This window comes from Amphibalanus amphitrite, unplaced genomic scaffold, assembly GCF_019059575.1.
Source record: "Amphibalanus amphitrite isolate SeventyFive unplaced genomic scaffold, NRLGWU_Aamphi_draft 000058F_arrow, whole genome shotgun sequence".
Classification (NCBI taxonomy): Eukaryota; Metazoa; Arthropoda; class Thecostraca; order Balanomorpha; family Balanidae; genus Amphibalanus; species Amphibalanus amphitrite.
In genome coordinates this window covers 1,395,088-1,419,045 of record NW_024881554.1, presented here as the reverse complement: position 1 = coordinate 1,419,045, position 23,958 = coordinate 1,395,088, and the positions used below count along the sequence as shown (strand labels likewise).

At 52.4% G+C, this 23,958-nt stretch overlaps 2 protein-coding genes across 10 annotated transcripts; one reads left to right on the top strand and one right to left on the bottom strand.

The window, feature by feature from the left end:
• Nucleotides 1–292: 292 nt before the first annotated feature.
• Nucleotides 293–12,834, bottom strand: LOC122378393 (cyclin-Y-like protein 1). 2 transcript variants are annotated; one of them, XM_043359411.1, is made up of 7 exons: nt 12,231–12,834; nt 4,821–5,154; nt 4,442–4,479; nt 4,030–4,218; nt 2,789–2,922; nt 1,883–2,035; nt 293–1,580 (listed from the first exon to the last, which is right to left on the bottom strand). In XM_043359411.1, exons 2-7 carry the CDS (start codon nt 5,125–5,127, stop codon nt 1,301–1,303), a joined length of 1,101 nt encoding a protein of 366 aa, XP_043215346.1. In that variant the 5' UTR covers nt 5,128–5,154; nt 12,231–12,834; the 3' UTR covers nt 293–1,300. The 2 variants fall into 2 exon arrangements, with proteins under 2 accessions (XP_043215346.1, XP_043215344.1); XM_043359409.1 differs by having other exon boundaries at nt 12,204–12,630.
• Nucleotides 12,835–13,016: 182 nt separating this feature from the next.
• LOC122378391 (protein tramtrack, beta isoform-like) lies at nt 13,017–22,956 on the top strand. 8 transcript variants are annotated; one of them, XM_043359403.1, is made up of 10 exons: nt 13,017–13,382; nt 13,789–13,977; nt 15,468–15,656; nt 16,074–16,305; nt 16,593–16,678; nt 16,879–17,038; nt 17,231–17,287; nt 19,781–19,942; nt 20,251–21,647; nt 22,128–22,956. In XM_043359403.1, exons 2-10 carry the CDS (start codon nt 13,789–13,791, stop codon nt 22,356–22,358), a joined length of 2,703 nt encoding a protein of 900 aa, XP_043215338.1. In that variant the 5' UTR covers nt 13,017–13,382; the 3' UTR covers nt 22,359–22,956. The 8 variants fall into 8 exon arrangements, 6 of the variants coding, with proteins under 6 accessions (XP_043215338.1, XP_043215340.1, XP_043215342.1 ...); XM_043359404.1 differs by having other exon boundaries at nt 13,087–13,382; nt 16,077–16,305; XM_043359405.1 differs by lacking the exons at nt 19,781–19,942; nt 20,251–21,647 and adding an exon at nt 18,911–19,105 and having other exon boundaries at nt 13,047–13,382.
• Nucleotides 22,957–23,958: the final 1,002 nt, after the last annotated feature.

Sequence of the window (23,958 nt, the reverse complement as noted above, 5' to 3'; positions counted from 1 at the left end):
TCCCAGTAAGCAATCCCCGCCAGTAAAGGGGAGGGAAGGGTCAGCTCAGCTCAGCACCTGCCTGCACATGCCCCGGTGTCAGGGCGTGAACTCAGCAAGGCAGAACCTGCTGAGCGAACGATGACGACTGTCGCTTCTAGCGTCAGTCACTGTTAAGGTGCATTGACAGACAGCCACTGTAGAAGACCCGACAGACGACTGTGTGAATAAAGCATCTCGCTAATTTCAACAGCCATGGGATTTCACACGTTTGTCAGACCCCAGCGACCTCTCCAAAAATAAATGTCAGTGCTCCTTCCATACCAGTGTCATATTCATTATACTCGGCGTAAGCTATTAAAGAAACAGAACAATACAGTTTCCGGGAGTTCCCTGCCACGGACTAGTTCAGCGAGTCGCATGGACCGGAGCCTGGTCTTGTGAGGCCGTCACCGACAGGGGGCAGCTCAGCAGCAAGGACGGACGGCCGCCACTGCCCCGCTGTGCCGCGGCTGACCGGGTCACCGTGTGTAAAACACTCTGCCCGCCCGGCACAGAACACACCTGATAGCTGGGGCACGTGTTAGGAGATACCACTGAGCTGCTAGCTGGTGTACAGTTCAAGTGCACAGTTCAGTTAACCTGCAGAGCCCGGCGGGCAGCCGATCCAGCGACAAGTCCGGCACACACAGGACACAGGCGAGATGTCAGCATATTAGTTCACCACAACCCACATGGGTCAGCACCGCTAGATCAGAAGTAGAAACTCGCCCCGTTCGACTCGCCCCTCCCTCCCCCGTAGAGCGACCCTGTCTCACTGCGAATGTTGTCTCTGGAACGTTAGAGGGGCGCGGCCGCCGCCCGGCCACCACAGCACAGTCGCCGGCGGCAGGAGCGAGCCGGGCCGGCACGCGCACACACGGACAAGAGATCATCAAAATACAGAGAAATCAGCACACAGTTTGGCACCATACATCAACCTAGCACATGTGTAAACAAAGCTCGCAACAAGTCGCCGCACGCGCCGCTGCCTCGGCGGACTGTCCTCGGACGCACGCGCCATAGACCGGCTGACTAGCGCCCGGTCGAGCGCGAGGCGCCCATAAAATCTACGGCGGCCCGGCCCCATCACTCGGTGCTCACACACACCCGCGCACACACGCACACAAACGCGGACAGACCGGCCGGCAGACGGACAGACTCGGTCGGCCGCTCGGGGCGGACCTCTGACGGCGCGCCGGGGGGAGCGCCACGCGCCGGCCGCCGTCCGGGGCCTACTATCACAGCTGGGGGCGGCCGCCACGCCGCCGGGCGCGCCGCGCTAAGACAGTATCGCCACGCTGCGCCGGTGCTGATTCACATTGTCCATGCTCGACCACTTTTTGCCCGAGCGGAGCAGGTCGGCGGCCAGTTTATCCTCGCAGACGCGCGACATGGCCTCCAGTTTCTGGGCGCGCTCTCGACTGAGCGGCTCCGTGGGGAAACAGAGGTCGTTGGCCTCGGCCAGTGTGCGCAGATGGAAGTAGTACTTGGCGTACACGCTCGACGGCACGTTGATGTTGAACTGGATTACCTCCAGGAACTTGCGCTCCAACTCGTTCCTGCCGGGAGAATGTGGTGTCATTAACGTAACAGAGGTATCGAGCATCGACCCACAGGCCGTCCCTCCTTAGCAAAACGAGCTGCATTAGCAGAACCGCGAAATAAACAAAAACAAGTGATCCCGGAGGTTCGGCTGCAGTGACTGTCCATATACGACATTTGCAAAACATGCTGCTGCGTTTTTAGGGGCCTGAGGTGGATCATTCCCTTCAGCTGCTATTCTTCCTCAGCGCTGGTCCCACCCACCCTCCGTAAACAGCCGAAGTTCCGCTACTTGCCGTGCGGCCCCCAGCCAACTCACATGTCCTCGACGGCGATATCTTTGAGGATCTGGCAGTAATCGACGTTCCAGACAGCCTGGTCGTCCCACACCTTGGAGGCGAGGAGGATGGCACCCAGCACGATCCGGCGCCATGTGCCGGGCGTGATGTCCATCTCACCATACGTCAGTAGCCTGTACGAAAAAAATGGTACGTCAGTAGTCCGGACAAAACGGTACATATCAGTAGATTGTCCGGACAAGGGGCATGTCAGCAGCCTATCGAGACAAGGGGCCTATGAGCATTACGGACAACACGGGACATGCCAGTAGCTTGTCCAGGTAAAGCATACGTCAGTTCAGTAGCCTGTACGGACAACAAGGGACACGTCAGTAGTCAGGACAACACGGGACAATGGGCATGTCGCAGCCAGTTCGTACACGGGACAGGTCACCAGCCTGCCCAGGCACAGCGATACCCTAAACCAACGATAGGAGTTTTATCCCCCTCCCCATCAAAACAGCACAACCGACAGACGATATACCGCCCCTGTAATATAGCGCTCGGTGTTACACAAGAATCTGTACCGGTATCTGACACCTTGATTTACAAGCATGATCAGGTAGGTAGTGGGCGGCTGATCCCGTGCCCGATAACACAGCGCCATTATAACAGGGGCAGGGGCGCCCGCCGCCCAATCCTACTTCCATTGACCACAAACTAGCCGTTAAAGCATACAAATCGCGCCGTTCAGCGTCAGCTAACGCACACGGAAGCCTCGGTATCAGCCGAGAGGCTCGGACTATCAAAATGTATGGACTAAGACTCTTAGAGCGGTATGACTTCTCTATGTTATATGCGGCATAACCTCTATATGTTATAGACCACGGTACCACCTCTCCATATAAACCAGGGTGACGACGAAAGAATAAGATCCGTCCTCTTACCTTTCCAGGTAGACCAGTGTGACGATGGCACACTCGGCCGTCAGCTGAGAGGCCGTGAACAGGGTGCGGATGAACTTGTAGATTTGCCGGTGCTCCGGGTTGTGCCGGTCGTAGTCATCGGCCACACCGTCTTTCTGTGGTGAACAATGGAGGCATGTCATCAATGAACTGCTGGAAACGGAGGGTGAGGTTACTTGACTAATGAGGGACGGAGGGCGGCGCCAATGACCACCGAGGGACGGTCGACGGTGGTGGTATTTCACTGCCGACGGTCGAAGGGTGGTGTTAGTCACAGACCAAAAAGATGCCAGCCTGAATAAGCTAGGTACTATCTCAGAGAGGTCTCAGAATTAGTCCTGAAAGCAAACCAATGGTCAATGTATCAAATTCGTAGGATGAAGTAGCCACTTTCCCAGATCGAAATAGGGTTAATTAACGAAAAAATCGTCGAACAAAGTCGGATTGCTTTGATTCGATTGACTGCAGCAATAGAGTCGCACCAATGTCGCAACCGAGAGATTGGACCGACGTATGAGTGCCTGTTGTCACAGAGCCCCGGCCCCTGCTCTGCTAAGTGGCTGCTGCTTCAACCTATTATGATTCCCGAGCGTGGTCCGAGCAACGGCTCATCACCGGGATAACGACCAGTAGCGGGTCGAAACAATCGCAGAAAACCGGCGCTGACGTCTTCCAACAGACAGCCACGACTGCCGTCCGGACCGGCCGACTGCCAATCGCACCCGAACAGGTGGGGCTTCCGTGTCGACATCGATGGCCCCCGCTCTCCGCCGACGCTCGAGTCCATCAGCCGTGGGCGCGGTCCACCCCCCCCCCTCCGTCGCGTGACGGCGCACCGGAGGCCATTACTGTGATGGGAGAACTGGCGACCGGAGCGAACCGGCTCCCGTCCACCTGCGACTGAGTCCCCGCGTCACACTAAGGAACTAGTGCGTCAAACGGGGGGGGGGGAGGGGCAGGGGGACGGGGAGGGATCAGGTGGACATGGTGGACCGTAAGGTAGTGAGGGGGAAGGGGGCAGGGGGAGTGCCGGTTTCAGCCGAATTCGTAAATCATACCAGATCGGATTGTCTGCCCGAGTCCCCATTGCGTGGCCGGCTGGTTGGGGCTGCACTGCAGTGGTCAAATACTCGCTCTACGTATATCCCGGCTCCGTATTGCAGCTGCGTATTGCCCCCTTTCCTCCCAGTTTGACACAACTCTCCCCTCGCTAACTGCCTCACCGTGAGCGGGTGCAGCTTCTCGTCGAAGATGGGCAGCGTCCGGTCGGCGGTCCGGTTCCGGATGTGATAGTAGGTGGCCAGCGCCACACATTTGATGGTGTTCTTCAGGTTGGGCTGCGACACGGTGCTGTCGTCGATGTAGATCGTGCTGCAGCTGCTGCTCTTGATGATAGGCCGGTCCTCGACCAGCTACGGAATGGCGAAACAATTTGTAAGGTGTCTTTGTAAGGGACAGATACAAAACTGCATGAAATCACGTCCGTTTCAAAACATACACAACAGTGCACAAAGACACACTGTGCAGGCAAATCCAAAAGACAGGCTCAACCAAGCGCATAGTTACAAACATCCCCAAGAATCAATCATGAGGCCGGAACGTGTTAGCTCCCGTCTCGAGAACGCTCGTACTTACCGTGTTTCTGCTTCTGCTTCTACGTCTGATCATCCCATCTGGCGATAGAAAGAAGCAGGCTTTGTCAGCCTCTCAGCACTACTTTTCACTTTTCAAAATCAAAATACTGGGCCTATCAAAACGAAAATAATATCAAAGTGAGGCGTTTAAATAAATAGTGCCTACCGATTTTATCTTTACATGCTTTGTGAGCATACTGCACAGAGGATCTCTACGATCACGAGAATGGCAGTGGGGAGAACCGATAAGATAGACACGGTGTTTCATCTTACTAGACCTCTGTCTCTGTGCCGATAATATCTCAGGCAGGCTAGGCCAAAGTTTGCGGATAGCTGGCGCAGCAGCCGGTACATGCTTATTACACAGTCCCTACACTCACTCTCGATGCTGGACTTGCTGCGCTCAACAAACAGCGGCCCGACGGACGGGTGCAGTGACGGGTCGTCGTTTAGGTCGTCGGGCTCTCGCTCGCTGATGTGCTGCAGGTTGGCGGCCGACTCGTCGCGCTGTCGCGCCGGCTCTCGTCCGTCGGTCTCAGCAGCGCCGGCCGGTGTGCCGGACACGGTGCTACTCACGCCGCCGGCCGGGGTCGAGCCGCCGGCCGTCATGTAGCGGTCCTCGCGCAGTGAGCGGCGGCCGGCCGGCGGCGAGCCGCCCTCGCAGCACAGCGACTGACGGTTGCCCATGGCCTGGCGACTGGCCCGTCACGTCACCTGGCGAGGACAGAGCAGACAGTGAGTGAGAGAGGCGGTCAGTCTCACCCACTCGGCTGCACCGCAGACTGGCATCCGCGGTAACCGTACAGAGCTGGATAGTTCGACACTGGCTGCAGAATATCCTCCAGCATGCGTAATAGAGAAAAGCCAAGGTTCATTCATGTCTTCACATACCTCTCTAGTGGAGTCCCTCACCCCTCCCCCACTACGACAACGAGATAGAAACTCTGGCCTCTGTTCTCGCAATCACATCACAGGGACATGATACACGGAGACGGTCAAAACACAGCCCGCAGGTGGGAGCACCGCCACCCTCTATCAGCTTCATCTGTGAGACCGAGATCGTTCGACGAGCCTTATCTGTGTGGACAGCTATGCGATGATAAGCTGAATCCACGCATAGATAAGCGTGACGTCACAAGTCTTAGCACCTGAGTCCTACTGATTGTGCGATAAATCGATAAAAGTGCGTGCTGTCAGCTGAGTTCACGAATAGTTGGTGATTGGACTGTGCTAGGCCTGACCAAATGACAGTTATATACATAAAACAAGACATCTAACTTAATTTTGGGTCTCTGACCTGATATTGCTGTTTACCAGTTCACCATAGATCTTAAATTTGGGTATGACTTTCTGGGTCTCATATAGACAAACACGCTCGGTTTTTCCGCAAAGCTATAGCTCAATAATCGGCAAAACGGCGAGGGCCGAGGTCGGTTTCATGTAGAACACTGATTGGTCTGGCAAGGGCGGGAACAAAGTTTCAATGCGTTACAAATCTATTTCAAATACAGGTATGAAGGGCATCTTGGCATGTAAGCTAAGCTTGCATGGGAAAATGGCACATCAATTACTTGGGAGTTGGGACTTTCCCAGTCTGCATGAAAGAATCATCTCTTAAATAAAACAGGCCAATGAGGCAGTTAAGTCACTGATAACTTTGGTGTTTTTTATGAACCAAGGTCTAGCTTCAAAGAAGTTTCACATGATTTATTGATAGCTCTTATTCATTTAGATAGAAAAGAAAGCAATGCTGATAATCAAAGTCAATGTGGTGAGTCAATAATGGTCAATGGTCAAGTAAGTGGTTGTGGACCTACAGGTCTGCTAAGCAAGGCATGCTGTAAAAGTAATTATAGATTTTATTTTGCACTTAGCCTTGCCAGAGCTCAGTGGTCAGTGGTGTACTGGCAAATTCTGTTAAAATTAGTAGAACAGGAGCATTCAAGCAAATGGAATGATAATAAGTAGCAGTCCAACAGGCAACAACTCCATTTGTCCATTGTGTGCAATGTGCATGGCATCAAGTTAGCAGTTGCCTTATGCCTTTAAGTTCCACATTTTTTACTGTTTTCAGGTAGGTAAGCAGACCAAATTCACAGTGCTTTCCAGCCTTAACCATTTTAACCTAATACTTACTACATTAAAAAATGCATGCCTATTACCTTATTTATTAAAACATAAGGAGGATAAATGGCTACTACAATTTATCATATATAACTTATTACAATAAAGATACTTAGGTTGGGTAGAATTTCCACTGAATTGGTTAGATCTAAACAAACAAAGTTGGTCCATTTTCCCAGAAATTAAATAGACATGTAACTGAATACTTATATAAGCAGTAAGGCTTTACTCCAGCTGTCAAGAGCTATGAAATAGGGGCAAGTAAACAAAGGTAGTTAAATAACACAATATCAATGTAAACAATGTAACACAACACAGCTAGGTAGATTACAGGAAAATCAACAGACCATAGCATAAAAATAGGGCATCAGCATTGTACTGCAAAACATGGCAACATATTAAATATAACAAACCATAGCACACAACACACAAACCAGGTTGGGATTTCCCACAAGCCATCCTGATAAGAACATAAGATTTCTCTGAAAGAATTCAGAATCTGCACTTAAGAAAAACTACCCTAATTGGATAATTGTTCCATCAATAAACCTTATGTATTATGTGCAAATTTGGGTACCTAGTCATGAAGCAAGCATCACACCTTCGTTTTTACAAACTAAGGAGAGGTGCTTTAACCAGAGATGTAGGTTGCAGGTTTGTAGGTTTAGGCTGTAGGTTAGGTCAGGTAGGATTAGGTCAGGTTAGGTTAGGTTAGGTTAGATCAGGTTTGGTTAAAAAAGACATCTGTGGGTATAGTGCTTCTCTTTGGGCGCAAAAACAAGTGTGACACCTGTTTTATGCCATTCATTCATTCATTCGTTTATTGACCTTGGGTATCGGGGGGGGGGGGGGAGAGACACAAACGCAAACATGGCACATTAAAACGATGCAAGCAATACAGGATAAAACCGATTATGGCCAAAATCGGTTCAGGAAATTAGGTAGGTAGGTAATAGTTTTGCCAGGAAAGCAGTTCAGGAAAACGTAACACACGAAACTGCGACCCTGCAGTCAGCATCCACCCAAAAAAGGTAATCTCTTCCACAGCACCCATCACCTGACACCCTCACATCAACTAGCTCCTGACGATTTCAGCATACTTTGCAGTTTGCGGTCTAGGTCAGGTGCAGACTGCAGTGTGACTGATTGACTGCCCGACTGGAAAAAATGCCTCCACTACGCTGAAGTTCTCGGCGGAGGTGATGCGCCGAAATTTCGGCGCAAGGGTTTATGCGCCGAAATTATTTTACCAAGCCATGCTTAATGCGCCGAAAATTTTCAAGGCTTACTGATGGCTGCAGGCTGTAGCCACGCACTTTTCGTCGAGGGGGGGGGGGGCTGGCGTGTGTGTGTGACTGTCTTCCAGTGACTACTGTCTACAGACGGTTGTTGGCACGGTCGACGGGATCGGGCAGACAAAAGACATCAGCAGGCCATGCGGGACCGAGCACCAGGGTTCGCTATCACAAAATCTCCTGACTCACAAACTCACTGGCATGTTCCATAACGTAACCTTTATTTTGTTGCCCGGCTCTGATCAGCAGTAGTGCCCAGCCGGTGACTGACGCCTGACGGGGCCTTCAACAGGCGTGGTGCAAGCACGGCCGATGGGATCGGGCAGATACCAGGCCACGCGCAGTGTTCTAAAATTGGATATTGCATAGGCGTAGGAACAGGGGGGGGCCAGGTGGGCAAGTGCCCACCCACTTTTCGAGGTGGGGGGGCCAACCATGTGTTTTGGCCCACCCACTTTTTACTCGAGGCCCCTCGTCTCGATTTGAGAGGACGTCGTCACCTTCCAGAATAAACAAACTCGGTAAAAATAAGTTCCACGAATCCCCACGCACGGACTCCAAGGGGCTGTGATGGATCCAAGGAGGCCCTCTGTTCATACTTGTCAGTCGAAGCCCCTGAGACTGATGGCCTGAGAGGCCCTAGTGGATCTGAGGAGGCCCCAATATCCACACTGGTCTGGGGAGGCCCCTGACACTGGCGGTCTGGGAGGCCCCTCTATCCACACTAGTCAGAGGTCTGAGACTAGTGGTCTGGGAGGCCCCTCCATCCACACTAGTCAGAATAGGCCCCTGACACTGGCGGTCTAGTTGAGGCCCCCTACCCTCACTAGTCATAGGAGGCCCCTCTATCCTCAATAGTCAGAAGAGGCCCCTGAGACTGATGGTCTGGGATGCCTATCCATCTACACTGTAGTCAGAGGAGGCCCCTGAGACTGATGACCTGAGAGGCCCTTATAATCACACCAGGCAGAAGAGGCCCATGAGACTGATGGACTGAGAGGTCCTTCTATTCATACTGGCCACAGGAGACCCCAAAACTTTCGGTCTGGGAGGTCCCTCAATCCGGCACCAGTCAGAAGAGTCCCCTGAGACTGATGGCCTGGGAAGCCCTCATATTCACACTAGGCAGAGGAGGCCCCTGAGACTGATGGTATGAGAGGCCCTCATATTCACACCAGTCAGAAGAGGCCCCCGAGGCTGATGGCTGTGAGGCCCTTCTGTTCATATAACTGGCCACTGGAGGCCCCTGAAACCGGTGGTCTGGGAGGGCCCTCTATCCATACTAGTCAGAAGAGGCCCCTGAGACCGATGGTCTGAGAGGCTCTTATATTCATACTGGCCACAAGAGGCCCATGAGACTGATAGTCAGAGAGGTCCACTCCTGTTGAATCTGAGGGGGCCCTCTATCCACATTTACACTTTTCTAGGGAGGCCCCCGAGACTGATGGTCTGAGAGGCCCTTTTATTTATAATGTCCACAGGAGCCCCCTGAGATTAATGGTCTGAGAGGCTCTTCTATTTATACTAACCAGAGGAGGCCCCTAGGATTGATGGTCTAACAGGCCCTTCTATTCATACTAGCCAGAGGAGGCCCATGAGACTGATGGTCTGAGAGGCCCTTCTATTCAAACTATATATAGTGTCTCTTAGGGCCCTATATCGGTGGCTCTGGGGGCCCCACACCGGCGCCTCTGTGGGCCACCACACCTGTGCGTGCATCTCAAGGCTCTATAGGTATACATCTGAAGGACCCACACCGACACCTTTCAGGGCCCCACACCAGTATCTCGGAGGCCGGAGCTCGGAAGGCCCCACACCGATGACTCTGACGACTCACCGGCTCCTGAGAGCACCATGTTGATGTCTAACGGCTCCACAAGGCCACTGAAGGCACCACACAAGCTCTCACTGAGCTCTAATGTCCATGTACCGGCCTCTGAGGGAGTTAAGCCAGCGCATTCATAGCTCCATACCAGCAATTGTAAGGGCTTCACACTGAAGTATCTGAGGGTTCCACACCGGTGTCTCTAAAGGCCACATACCGGCATCTCTGAGGGCCCCATACCGGCGTCTCCGAGGGTTCACATCTGGCGGGCAACCATCAGCGACTGAAGGTCCCACACTGTCGACTCCGAGAGCCCCATCTGCGTCTGGGAGCACCATGCCGTCTCTAAGAACCACAACGGCTCCTCCGTACGAAAGATGGGCGTCTGCATGCCAAAGAGGAGCGGTTCTGAGACAGTAGGGCACCTACGTGCAATAGAGGGGCGCCTATGAAGCCCATAGGGGCGCCTCAATGCGAAAGAGGGGCGCCTCTGAGGCCTACATATATGGGCATCCACATGCAATAGAGGTCTGCGACTGCAATTCATCAATGCCATGGGGGTGCATTCATAAGAAACAGGGGAGAGGCATGGCAAAGAGAGGCGCCTTCAAGTGTCCATAAAAGAGAGACGCCTATGCTAAGCGCACATTGTATGCGACAACGGGGCGACTGTGGGACATACAGGGATGTCTCTGATGACTATACATAGGGCGCTTATATGCCAAAGAGGGCGCCTATGAAGCTAATGGGGGCACCTGGGAAACGAGGAAGACATTTGTGTAAAGCGGGCCGCCGTCCACTAATCGGAGCGCTTGCGGTCCGTACGGAATTTAACACAGAGAGAGCCCTATGGGCGCATGCGGTCTCCGTCCGGAGTCGGTCAGGAATGTCTCCGCATCCGGACAGCAAACGGAGAGCTCACGCACACTCGATATCAGTTGTTACAAAAAGAAAATATGGCCATTGCCAAGCATCACAAGATGGTGCCATGCCAAGGAAATAATATTAATTTACTTTGTCTTGAAAGAGTTGAAATTCAATCTTAAATTTGCAATTGAAAACTCGAAGACGGGCGACGGGCCATGTCCGCATCCATTCCGTCTGCGTTCTCCGCACAAAGTTCAACACGTCGTACTTTGGTACTTCGTCTCTGCGACAGCCGCGACAGCCACTTCGGATGTCGATTGATAACCCGATTTCGAATTTAGCTCGAGGGAGGTCACGCGCGACTTGCATAACGTGACTTCCGAGTCGGGACTGAATACAATTACGCCAATTATTAGCGATATGTGTCCACACAACATGGATGCGGTCCGCACACGATTTCCGTACGGACCGGATGCGCCCACCTAAATTCCGTACGGACCGCAAGCATTCCGCACAGTGGACGGCGGCCTTAAGGGTTTTCAGGGGTCATGCGCCGTTCGCGGCAAATAGATTCTAAAAAAAAATCGGAGGGGGAATAAGTTTTAAAAATGGTGCGGACTTTCCGCACTGTTCGCTTAAGCGGTTACGCCCCTGGGTAGGTACATCTGCCCGATCTCAGAAGCTAGATTTGGAGGTCATACTTGAAAGCAGCCAGCAGGACGAGGCAAAAGTTGGAGGCCCCTGAAAATAGGAGGCCCCCTGGAAAAGGAGGCCCCTTGACAGGGTGGCCCACCCACTTTTCATGACGTTCCTACGCCCGTGGGATATTGGTTGGGTGTGCCGATGAAGAAGAAAAATCCTAGGATGAGAAAAAAGAAAGTAAATAACAAGTACTTTTGCAAAATGGTGTAATGCCAATTTTTACACCAACTGATAAACCAGGATTTCAAGTCAGGATCTTGACAGGGTGTGGAACAAAAGGATGTGGGTGCATCAACTGTCAAGTGACATGTGAACTGGCTGTTGGGAATACATGAAACTCTTTTCAGAGATGAAGTTAAGTCAGTCTTTCATATTTTAGGGATGAAAATATTTTCCCCATTAGGTGTGATTTGCCACCAAAAAGTCTGAAAAATGGAACACTGGCCACGCGGGACCGATTGCCAGCGTCCGCTCACAAACCACACGCCGGAAATACAGGAATCACAATGGTCAATACGCACACGATAGCATACGTTATCTGAACTAGGGGATCCGACAATCCATAACCTCACTCTGGATCGGTGAACTGTTCCCGCCGTGGGAGCGTCGCAATCAGGTTCACTGAACATGACTTAAATACCCTGAGACGAACACGAGACAAGATACCTAAGTGATATTTAAGATGTTTAACTCCCGAAGACATTTAACCCTCGCCGGCCGAGGGGGGGTTGGTGCCACCCCCCGGACGTTTTTTTTCTCGCGATTTACGCCGAAGTACGCCGAAAATTTCGGCGCAAGCCGTCGATTTACGCCGAAGTACGCCGAAAATGTTCGGCGCAAACGCCCAACTACGCTCGAGTTCTCGACGAAAGCGTGCATTTTTTCCAGTCGGGATTGACTGCATTGACTGATTCAGATTGTGATGACCACAGACAAATGCTTCAACTTACAATGTAAGGTGTCTCTCCTCCACTTACAAGCAAAGATGAATATGTATATAGAAGTATCAAATATTCCACATTATTATGGCAGCTAAACGCGCAAATTTATGATCAATGCAAGATCAATGGACACCGCCTATTTGATTAATGAGAAATATCAAAAACGCCCACACCCGTCGGCTTTTCACACACAAGCATTTGTATAAGATTTGAGTCTTGAAGCGCCATAAATGTAGAAGACTTCTAGAGCTGGTTTCTCTATACGGCCTTGAAGCGGATTGAAGCGAATAAATAAAAAAACGGATGAAACACAGCTAGGCAAGAACATTGGGAATGCTGTTTCGAATAAATATAGATATTACAGCGTTTTGAACCTAAAATAAAACTCAATAATAAGAGTTCAGAAAATGCAAAATATTTATGACGTAAGCATAACGGAGCTCGGACGGATCATAGTCACTGTTTCAATGAATTACTTTCATTCATCACAAACATAAGGTTAAAAAGGACAGGCAAATGCCATATTCAATAGAATCTGTGCCGAAAGATGCCTCAAACCTCATAAAAATTTCGATTATTTTAAGATTTTATGGCATCAGTAGGCTAGAGTTCCAAACTCATATGAGTATTAACAAGGTTTCTCTAATATAATAATATCACGCATAATGCGTTGCTTGCCAAAGAAGAGAATGTATGACGTATATTTAGCTTTTCTTTTCTTTGTTACCTGCTTCATTCTTAAATATACCATAATTATACAAACATCATTTTTTAATGAAATAGGTAATATTTAAAAAATCAAAACATTATGATAAATGTACCTTTTATTGAAATGATGCAAGAATAGTAAAGCGCTTGTAAGTGCGAGACCCAGCGTGTAAATAGAAGTTGCGTGATAAGTGATTGTGTGTGGCGAGAGGCTGTGTGTGTAGTTGATTGGGTTATAATAAATTAGATAAGATAATAGGTTATAATTAGTGAACTGTCGACTGAAATGAGCAAAAATGCGTGAATGGAGCGTGGGTATCTTTTGCCCGTGGGACATGCCGGTCTTCACCACGACAGAATAGCCTTCAATTCAAACAGCTATCCATATCGGGACCTTTAAGGTCAAGGTCGCCGACCTGTGTGAGGTCATTCTGGTTTTTTCAAGTTTGTGACTTCAGCGTCTTTCCTGCTCAATTACAGGCAAGTAAGCATCACAACAAATTCTAGAACCTTTGCTATTGCTCAGAAATTTGGGGAAAATGATAATTTTGTCCGTTTTATGTCTTATATTTTCTGGTGTTTATGCTTCTGTCAAGTGCGGAAGAGATTATAATGAAATGTGTGGAAATATGAAAGGCTACTTGGCCTCAAGGGTGCAGTGCAGTGCCGATCATGCTCACTGTAAGTGTACTTTAATTCTGTCTGGTAAGTTTTGGCCATAGCAACCATCCCTGACCGTCTGGGCTGCAAAGTCACCACTTTTGCACACTCTATAAGTGATACAAATGAAGGTGGTCTGTTGACCTATTCTGAGTGGAAGGGCTTGCATAGCTGATAACCATCTTTGTGGCTATCAGTGAAATGTGACCCTTGTTCTCTGTTACAGATGGAAAATCAACAGTACTGCCTCAAGTGGAACAACTTCTCCCAGCACCTGAAGTATGCCTTCAACACAATCTGGAGCAATGACGACTCCTTTACAGATGTCACCCTGGCCATCCAGGGTGGCTTCAAGATGCGGGGCCATAAAATGGTCCTTTCGGCATGCTCCTACTACTTCAAGAAGCTGCTGGTGGTAAGCTTGCTTGCATGGTTGGATACCTGATAACCATACTGCAATGTGTGGCTTGCAGGTTGATGAGGCACACTGGCTCAATTTCCAAATCTGCACCAATCCTTCAGAGCCGGAAAATCTGTACCATGGCGGGCTGAGAGTTGAAAAAGTTCACACTAAACCCAAAAATGACCAATCTGAGCCCACACTGACCTCAGTTGATGATATGAGCCACAAGCCTGCCATCTCCATAGTATGGAAATGAGAAATATGCACCACGTAACTGAAACAAAAAGCATATTACAGTAATATAAGAACACGCGTGTTCGTGATTAGCATTAGCCTCTGACTGGGAAGCCAGGTTCAGTAATTACATTGCATGCTGGTGGGTTTGTTGATTAGCCTCTGCCTGGGTCACAACAAGGGACAACCCACGTGATTGATGGGACCACCTTTGACCTTTGCGCTGGGATAGTCTGTTCTGACTACGGCACACTCACTTAGACCTGAGAACACGTTGAATCACATGTTGATGTGGACGCCCCAAAATTTTAAGAAAAAATTCCTTATCTATCTCGTTTGGTCCGCCATGTCCGTCACCAAGCCAAAACCACATTGCACCGCACCAAATCCGCACCAGCCGAACAAGCCGGAGGGGTGTTCACGGGCACCGCACACTGCTGCGTGCGGTGTGTGCGGTACGTCCAGCAGGCGTGGGGGTAGGGGATGGGTAGGCGGTTCTGACGTCACGGCTGCGTGCGGTGGACGGTCCGCTGTGGCCAGTCCCGACCGGCCACAGCGATCGCTGTGTGCGGTGACGGAAGGCTGACGTAGGGACGCAGTGGGCGGAGCTTCGAGGCTGCCCTCAGCACCGACGAAATCTCGTCGAAATTGCTGTACTCTGCAGACTGGCCCGATAAGACTCCCTTTTTCGGGTGTTGCCTTTGATAGGAAATATGGGGATGGGGTCCAAGTAAGTGAGGGCCGAGTAGGTACCTGACCTAATGCCATGGCAGGTCTCTATGGTCTTTTGGTGACATACAGCAAGAATGGGTTAGGTGAATGTAGGGTGAAGAGGAGGTTTGCTTGTCTGAAGGGTCTGACGAAGGGTTTGTAGGTTTGGTTGTCTTAATGTAGTGTGATGAAAGAGTATTCACAATAAATTGTGTGTGAACAAAGGCTGACATTTATGAATATATGCTCTTATGCGTAGAATTTGTAGAGATGGTAACAGCGTGGACAAACAAATGCTGGGACAAATTAGATTAGTTCAAGGAGATCATGGAATTGACAAAACATATTTATGGTCTGATTCGAGTTCTATTATACTGTGCTATTCCCACTGTCTATTGACCATTTTAATTCCCAATGTTACTCTGATTTCCCATTCTGTCTTTTCCACACAGCCAGCACATTTTTATCTTAATCTGTTCAAGTTATAATTACTCATATTGGAGAGCCATGTCTAACCGTCCAACCTCTGACCATTCATCTCTGTCTGTCTGTGTCAGGCGGACACGTCCGAGTCGCCGGTGCTGATCCTGCACGACGTGTCACGGCCCGAGCTGGAGGCCCTGGTGCACTTCATGTACCACGGCGAGGTGAACGTGACGCAGGAGGTGATACCGGGCCTGCTGAAGGCGGCAGAGATGCTGCAGATCCGCGGACTGTGCGCCGCGCCGCCGCCCAGCGCCAACAAGGTGAGACACTGTCACGGAGGGACGGGCGTCCGCCAACACGGGTGGCTGGACTCTTTGTGGGACTACACGGTCGGTAAGCGGTGACCTCATACGTGATGCAATTGCTTTTGAATGTGGTCCGTTTTTTAACACAATATTTAATTAGCTTGGTATAAAGAGAACAGCTTTATATTCATTTAACAATAAACACTGAATGCTTGTGCTGCGCTGCTTAAAAGGAATGATCTCGAAATAATCGTCGAACTTGTTTATCTGTGGTTTATCGTTTTTTTTTATTCTCTTGCCTCATCATTTCAGGCAAGTGGTTCATGCATCGCATTACTTTGCGATGCATTAACCCTTGTGAACTCAGCTGCTTGTTAGCCGACGTTCGTCATGTGCCTTGCTCATCTCTGACTGCATCCTCTCCCTCCTCAGCAGTCGTCGGCCAGCACGACCAGCACGCCGACCAGCACGGCCAGCCGGCCACTGAAGCGGATCGCCCCTGCGCCGCCCGCCTCCGAGCCGCCGACGGCCTCCCCGGCCGCCAAAAAGGCGCGCAAGAAGGCGCCGCCGTCGGCGCCCCCTCCCCTGGCACCGGCTCCGGCGGACGGCCGGGGCCGCAGCAGCGTCGAGAGCGAGGAGTCCAGAGACACCAACGGCGTCGGAGGTACGGGTCGGAGAATCTGAGAACTGGAGAGGCCGGTTGGGGTGGGAGGTGACTTCGGTGATCCTAAGGGTGGTTCGTGGGGAGCATTGAGAAACGAACGCAAAGTGTAGACGGGCCAACATTGTCAGCAGTTGTCGGTGCTCGTGTCGATGTATCGTGTCCTATTTGTGTGTGTTGTGCCTGTTGTGCTGACGTGTCCGCTGAAGCTTTTTGTGGTTTGTTTCCCATTGTCTGTGTGCTGTGTCCGCCACTGACGGACGCTGTTCTGTGGTTTGCGTGTCCGGCAGGCGGCAGCGACACCGAGGGCGACGGTCAGCTGAGAATCGACGAGGAGTCCAACGGCCTGGAGCCGGAGACGCTGCTGGATGAACAGGTGGGCCGGGGCGCCGTTTGACGGTGGCAGGGATCGGCTGAACGGGACTTTCACAGGGTCGAGCCACAGTCTTAGCTGAAAACATGGTCAATCACGGTCTCACAGAGCTGGGTTGGGATTGTGACGTATCTGCAGACGCTGGTGCTGTTTTGGTGGTGATGGGCTAGCGGGGCCACTCGATGACACTCCTCCCCTCCCAGGACGCCGAGGGTGACGGCTGGTCACAGGGCAGCGGCGCCACCGAGGACCAGCTGCTGTACCCGCTGCCGCGGCCCGAGCCGGACGCTGACGCGGCACCCAGTCCCGAGGGCTTCACATTCTCATCGCAGCTCAGAAACCTCGCCGTCAAAGTCAAACTAGGTGAGTCGGCGCCGACAGAGGCCATAGAGACGACGCGTGGCAACCGTGGTCACTAGGCAGCGGCGTGGTTGTCATAAACTATTGCTCGGCTACAAGAGCTTCTGGCTTGCGGTTTTTGGGTGGTATGCGTTTTCCCTTTTGTGTAATCTTCTCACTGTGACAAGTGTTTTTATTTGTTTTTATTGTTTACAGAGCCGAGGGTGCCCAATGATCTGGAGGCGGCAATAGTATCATCAATGCCAAAGAACGGTAAGTCACATACTTGTTATTAGTCCCAGACTGTGGCTGAGTGGGTCTCATTTCGATCATGGGTGCGCTGGCGGCAGCTAGTCAGCGCTGAACCACCTCGCGTTACTCTCCGAATTTCCTTTATTAACACTGAAAAACTGTAGGAATGCTTTTATCAGAGGAATCGCTTTTGTTGGAATATGACTTCACTAATCACAGTCATCATTCAAAGCACCAACTGAAGGCGTTTCGGTCGGCGCCGACTATTAGCCGGTTATGTATGGTCAAAAGTGATGGCGTTATCAATCGCTGAGGGCTTGATGTACCGCAGGAACGCGATTCATGCTGCGCCTTTCGTTGGTGTGTAGTGAATGCGCATTGCACGACTGGTAGTTGGTACGCAAGTTGGTACGCATCCATGAAGGAAGTATCCGAATCTTTCAGTAAAGCAGTCTTTCAGTGATCGGCATATGCTCTTTTTGTGTTTAATTAATTATATTTTGGCTGTATCCATTGTGACATTTTGCTATAAGATATGATTTTGCTGGATCAATATGCATACCCACCTATCGCACCTGTTTTGTTTATAAATTTACGTAATCCTTATTCATTCCTTTATCCTATTATGGAGCCATTGTCGAATGGCATTACTGCTGAAGGAGGGCCCAAAATCTGCCTGAATACTGGCTGCACGAGACCCTGTTATGCCATTTTGAATTTTTCGGCTTTGCCTAACTAAATGTAGGTGATTTTAGAATGCCTGGCGGCGGTGGGTAGCTGGGGACGTAGGAGGCGGTTGTGATTGGATTGCTCATTGCTGCTCGGTCGTGTGGCTAACCATCTGGTGAGAAGAAGATGAATGTTGCGTCACTATTCGCTATATACAGAAATGCAGTATCTCACGCGCGAGATGACCCATTGACATCACATCGGTCCTGTCCTCATCTCAGTCCTGTCAACGTCATCCCATTCCGCCAAAGCTGCCTCCGTCCTGCTGGCATCAGTGTGCTGCTGGTAACGTCGCCATCGGCAACGTCCTGCTGACATTTCCTGGGCCTGCTGACGTTCCCCAGTCCTGCTGACATGCCGGTCCTGCTAACGTAACTTCATTCCTGCTGACATTTCAGCCGCACTTCAGCCAAAGCTACTCCAGTCCTGCTAAGGTCGCTTGAGTCCTGCTGACTTCACCTGAGTCCTGCCAACGCCACTTCAGTCCTGTTGACCTCGCCGCAATCCTGCTGACATCCATCAAGTCCTGCCGACCTTGCTTCAGCCCTACCAAGGCCACTTCAGCACCTGCCAACGTCCTGCTGATGTTTCCACAGTCCTGCAGTTATAAGTCGACCTGCCGACGTCACTTCAATCCTTATAACTTTGCCACGATCCTGCTGACATCACTTCAACCCTGCCAACGCCGCTGACTTCTTCTGGGGCTTACCAACGCTACTTCAGTCTTGCTGAAGTTCTTCAATTCTGCCAACGCTTCTTCAGTCCTGCTGACATCACCCAAGTCCTGTCAACGCCACTCCACTCCTGCGGGCGCCACCCCAGTCCTGCCTGGTGAAGTAAACCGGGTCTTGGTATCCCGTCCGGTCCCGGCTGGTTCTGCGGCGCGCTGAGGCCGTGCGCTGCCGCTGCCGACAGATGGCGCCGGCCGCGGCGATGTCGATGACGGCGGCGGCGGCGGCGGCGGCGGCGCCGGCGCGGGCGAAGTCGAGACCATGCTGGAAGAGCAGCGTCTGCTGGCGTTCCACGAGCCGCGTCCGTGTCCGCACTGCCGCCGCATCTACCGGGACGCGGCCACCCTGCGCACCCACGTGGCCATCATGCACTCGGAAGGTGGGTGCCTCCGTCACCGTCACCGTCACCGTCTTTACCAAGCACCACCGTCACTGTCATCATCTTCAGTGCCACTGCCACCGTCTTCTTCGCTGTCACCAGAATGTCTATTACTTTTTGTCTTTATCTCCACCTCCGTGTCCGCCTTCTTCGTCCCCAGCTTCTCCGCCGTCGCCATAGTTTTTGCGCAGCCTGTTAGAGACACATTAAGACGAACGTTCGTGCCACTATTATTCGATTTTATCTTAGCTACGCGTCAACATTTTGTAGATGTTGTGTTGTCCCTATAGCTTCAACTGGGACGATTTTCCCCAAGAGTGTTATAATTCTCCGAAATTGGTCAAACGATTGCATAGGCCAGCGATTGATCGGCCGGAGTCAGTACCCGCACATCGCCATTAAAATTTTTAAGCTTGTTCAGCCCTGTCCACTAGTAAAATGCATAGACCGTTCATGCCGCCCGCCGCCTACGCACTTTCGGGCTTTCCCGATGTGGAATCCTTGTTCAATGCATTCAAAATTGTGTCACCTTGAGCCTGTGTCAGCATACCACCCTTGCCTTTGCCTGTTCGATGTTTGCACTGTCCATGCTCCTCCATCTCTTTCTCGCCCTCCGTGCTTCCGTCCGGCTCTCAGCAGTCCCGCCCTCCTCCCTGTGTCCTGACCTGTCTCCAGCCCGGGGCCGGCGCCGGTGCCGACCGCTGCCCGGGTACGTGCCCTTGGTGGTGCCCCGACCGTTGAAGCGGGCCTTCCCGCCGCTCCAGCGCCGTTCGCCAGCAGCTGGTGCCGGCCGTGCCACACAAACCCGGCCCCGCGGCCGGCCGCCGAAACACCTGCGTACGTCTTTATGAAGAGCAAGTGCGCTCGTGAAAACGATAGCAGTTCTTGATTCGTTCGTGATTCATTATCAAATATGCACGCATGAAGACGTGCAAAGGCTGCTTGATTATCGCAACGTTGTGTATATCCTTGAAACGTGCGCAGATGTGTCATGCTGTTTCCTGTTCCGTGATGTTTCCATGTGTTACGGCGCTGTTACGCGGTCCGTCCTACGGCGTGTTGCCATGCTCGGTGGTACCAGCTGGATGGTGCGCGCTATACCTGGTCCTATTGTAACGTACCCGGTCGACCGCTCTTCGTGGCAGCGCGGTCCGAGAACCCGGACCGGCCGAGTGACGACGGCGGCTGCCGGCCGTCCACCGAGACCTATCCTTGGCCCACCTCTGGCACCCCACTCGCCCGATCCTCATCCTGTCCGGCACCCCCGCTAAGCGGCCACATCTCCCTCCCATGGGGCACCACAATCACTAGGGCCACCTGCTGCGCAGCGTCCCCGCTAGGCACCCACATCCCGCCTTCTTCCTGCTCCACACCCACTCGGTCCATGGCGCCCGTCACGGTGCCCCCGCCATGCACCTACACCCCACCCCCCTTTGGCAACACACACACCCGGCTCACCCCGGCGCCCCTGTCAGACGCCCACGCCCTGCTCTATTTCGGTACCACACCCACTTGGTCCACCCTGACACCCCGTCGGGCGCCTCCACTAGGCAATCAACTCTGTCCCGACACTCAGTCCTCCAACCACAACGCGCTGTTTGGCGTTCTTCTAGGTCCCTGGCTTGTACTTATCGCTGATACGACACTCACTTGGTGTACTCTGACGCCACGTGCAGCATCGCCAGGGACCCGGCTTTCGTCCACCTCAGACTCTGCACTCCCGCGGGCCCCTCCAGCCTCTCCGGCCTCTCCGGCGCCCTGCACATCGCTCCTACCAGACACCCGAACCCAGCCCACTGCTGGCTCTGCCAAGACACTCTCTTTGTCCTCCTCGGCGCCCTGTGCGGTGCGCTCGCGAGTGACCTGTCAATCGTCCGCTTGCACCACGGCATGTATTGGGTCCAACCCGGCGCCCTGCGCGGCGGTTCAGTCAGATGCCTTCCCTCTATCCATCTCTGCCTCACCGCCCACTTTATCCGTCCGGGAGCCCTATGCGCCGGCTCCGTCAGGGGTCCTCGGTATCACGAAACAGACTCGGCCCACCCCGGCGCATTGCTCCTTGGTGTCGACCGGGGGCCGTCCTCCATCCAATTCTGTCACAGCGCCCACTGTGTCCGTCCCGGCGGCCTGTCCGATGGTTCCGTCAGGAGCTCACACCGTAACCACTTCTGTCGCGCCACAAACTCGGTCCTCCTCGACACACCGTGCGGCGCTCTCGGGAGGGACCTGCCCGACATCATTCACTCTCACCTCGCCACAAACTCTGAACTCCCCGGTGCGCTGTGCAGTGTATACGCTGGGCACCCACCCTCCATCCTCCTCCACCTCAACTCCTACCCGATCCACTCCCTGTTCCTGTACGTCGGTCTCACCGAGACCCTCCGTAAGGCGCCATCGGCGGCGCGCGAACGGCGAGCGTCCCCGCGTGCTTGTGCTCCTGAGCAGCAACGTGCGGCTGCGTGTCACTCCTGCTCCTGCTCCTGGCGCCTGGCGGGCTGCTATGGTGCCGCCGTCGCCTCCTGCTCCTCACAGCGGACCGCAGGTGAGTGATCCGTGGCGGTCAGGATCTGATCTGGCACACCCATCCCCAGAGTGGCAGCCATAACACAATGTGACCTCGTTGATCCCCGTGGAGGCTGTGCCCGAAGCCAAATATCCTTTATAATTTGTCTCCAGTCGCGAATGGCAGATTAACCATGCGTTCGATGTCTCGGACGACAAAGATTCTACGCCGTTCGGCCAATCACGGTTCATAACCGCAGCCGAGCCCCCGCTGACCTAGAACGGGATTGGCCGGACGACGTAGAATCTTCGTCGTCCAGGAGACATCGAACGCGGGGTAAGACTACCCGATTGATACCTAGCCGACCTTACACACGTTCCTCAGTTCTGCTGTGTCTCGGATACAAATGCGTATCGAGGGATACTTAGAACGGCTCTCAAGTGTACTCTTCCTAGACGCATATTCTGCCTCTGTGGTTACTCGCCGTACCACGTGTTTGACGACGTTCCTCCGTTTCAGTGCTGGACCCCCTCTCGTGCGCCTGCGGCGCTACATTCCGCACCAAACACGAAATGTATGTGCACAAGAAAAACGGCCACCAGAACAGCTAAGAGCCGCCGCTGTGGGAAGCTCGCCAGGGCGACACTGAGCGGCGTGTCGGCCTGCGGGTCTGAGTGCCCCGGACGGCCGGTCTTCCCGGGACCGATCTTGGTGCCCGGCTCGGAACGAACTCTGGTGGCCAGCCCTTGACAACTCTAGTGGCTGGAGGTACTCTGTGAATCCTCGGCGACGCAGTGACTGTGTGTGCGCGCGGCGAGTACCTTGCGTGTGCTCCGGTGTATCAGTGTTGGTGTGTGGCGACAGCCGGGAGCTCCGGGCAGGGCAGACGGCCGCCCCGGCTCCGGCGCCGGGGGCTGCTCCGGAGCAGCTCGAACGCTAGCCCGCGAGGCGTCTAGCGTCGATATCGACTATCGGTACTAGCCGTACTGAACTATCGGTACGGCCAATACCGACTTGGATCTCCGCCTCCGCGGAAACATTCTTATGAAAGCGCGAGTGTGGGCATATATGCGTGTGGCGTGCGTGTGTGTTGGTGCGTGTGCCTGTGTGTTTAGCTGGTAACTACGTGCAGGCAGGATACATGTGTGCATTGGACGCAGCTGTCGGCGAGGAGGTGATGTGTCTCACGAAGCGCGGTGTTGGCTCGCTCAGACCCACGCGGTGGTACGTTTCGCTCAGCTCCAGCGCCGTGACGAGGTTTGAACCGCCGCAGAACCGCCGACTCCCGCGCTCCGCGATCGCGTAGTTCTTCGTTTCTCATTCATTGTCAATACAGCATCGAAACAAATCAGTGTTGAATTTATCCGGGTTACGAGCCGTTCGTGCGTAGTAGCCAGGATGAAGTCCGACTTTTAGCCGCCTGTGTTATCCATCCTTGTTCTGCTGATGACCCCACAAACAATGTAAGAGCATGCTGATTAGCATCCTTTTGTTAATGGTGCAGTGCTAGATGGTTAGCATAAGTGATATGGCTAGTCTTTTTATCAAATGAGGAACAAGAAACTTCGATGAAATTATTGGCAATGAATTGGCCTTATTGGGACTGTCCAATGCACTACGTGTTCAATGCCATGATCCTGCGGCACAGTTGAGCTATACAAACTTCATTCTTTTTCAGTTTTCAAACCAAAGTCTATGTTTTAGATACTGCACATGAGATGTTTTGGTTTGGACGAACAATTTGCTGTCCATACCCGCTGATCCTGTTAGTCATTTTGAAACGAACAGTCGCCTGTATATACTCTTAATCCGTGGTAGTCATTTTGGTTATTAGCGAAGTTGTATTGTATTTTGGTGATGCATCTAACTTAGTAAGATAGTTGCTCCAACAGCAAAGTTGGGGAGGTGTTGGAATGCATGGCTATCGACTTCTATTGACCGGCAGACGGTTTGCCGTTTGACTGTGGTGCAGGTGGTTGGGCCATGGATGAAGTAGTACCATGGTGAAGTAGTAGATGAAGTAGTATGGATAGGTAGAAGGTAATCCATGGTTGGGCGAAGGCAAGCACGACTAAGCTGGGGAGCCTCACGAGCACATGTTGGTATGCTGACAGTCGAACACGGGCATGAGTCACTGCTTGTAACATTTAGCAAAAGGTTGCTCAATCGATTCGTACCTAAGTAAAAGGCAATTTTTTTTAAACCTACGACCTTCCGACCTGTCAGACTACGGCTTGTACTAATCGGACCTGTCAACGGATGAGTAATGGTATTATCCATAGGAAACTATAGGAATCTCGGCATTATCCTTGGAAATAATAATTTAGTGGCGGTGTGCTAATTCACGTCT

Excerpts from the sequence above, each read along its gene's own strand:
- LOC122378393 (XM_043359411.1), bottom strand. The coding sequence starts at position 5,127 with ATGGGCAACCGTCAGTCGCTGTGCTGCGAGGGCGGCTCGCCGCCGGCC. Across the intron at positions 4,219-4,441 it reads GAAGCAGAAGCAGAAACACG|CTGGTCGAGGACCGGCCTAT; the intron begins GTAAGTACGAGC and ends GCCATTCCGTAG. Across the intron at positions 2,923-4,029 it reads AGAAGCTGCACCCGCTCACG|AAAGACGGTGTGGCCGATGA; the intron begins GTGAGGCAGTTA and ends TGTTCACCACAG.
- LOC122378391 (XM_043359403.1), top strand. The coding sequence starts at position 13,789 with ATGGAAAATCAACAGTACTGCCTCAAGTGGAACAACTTCTCCCAGCAC. Across the intron at positions 16,306-16,592 it reads AGACACCAACGGCGTCGGAG|GCGGCAGCGACACCGAGGGC; the intron begins GTACGGGTCGGA and ends CGTGTCCGGCAG. Across the intron at positions 21,648-22,127 it reads CTCCTCACAGCGGACCGCAG|TGCTGGACCCCCTCTCGTGC; the intron begins GTGAGTGATCCG and ends CCTCCGTTTCAG.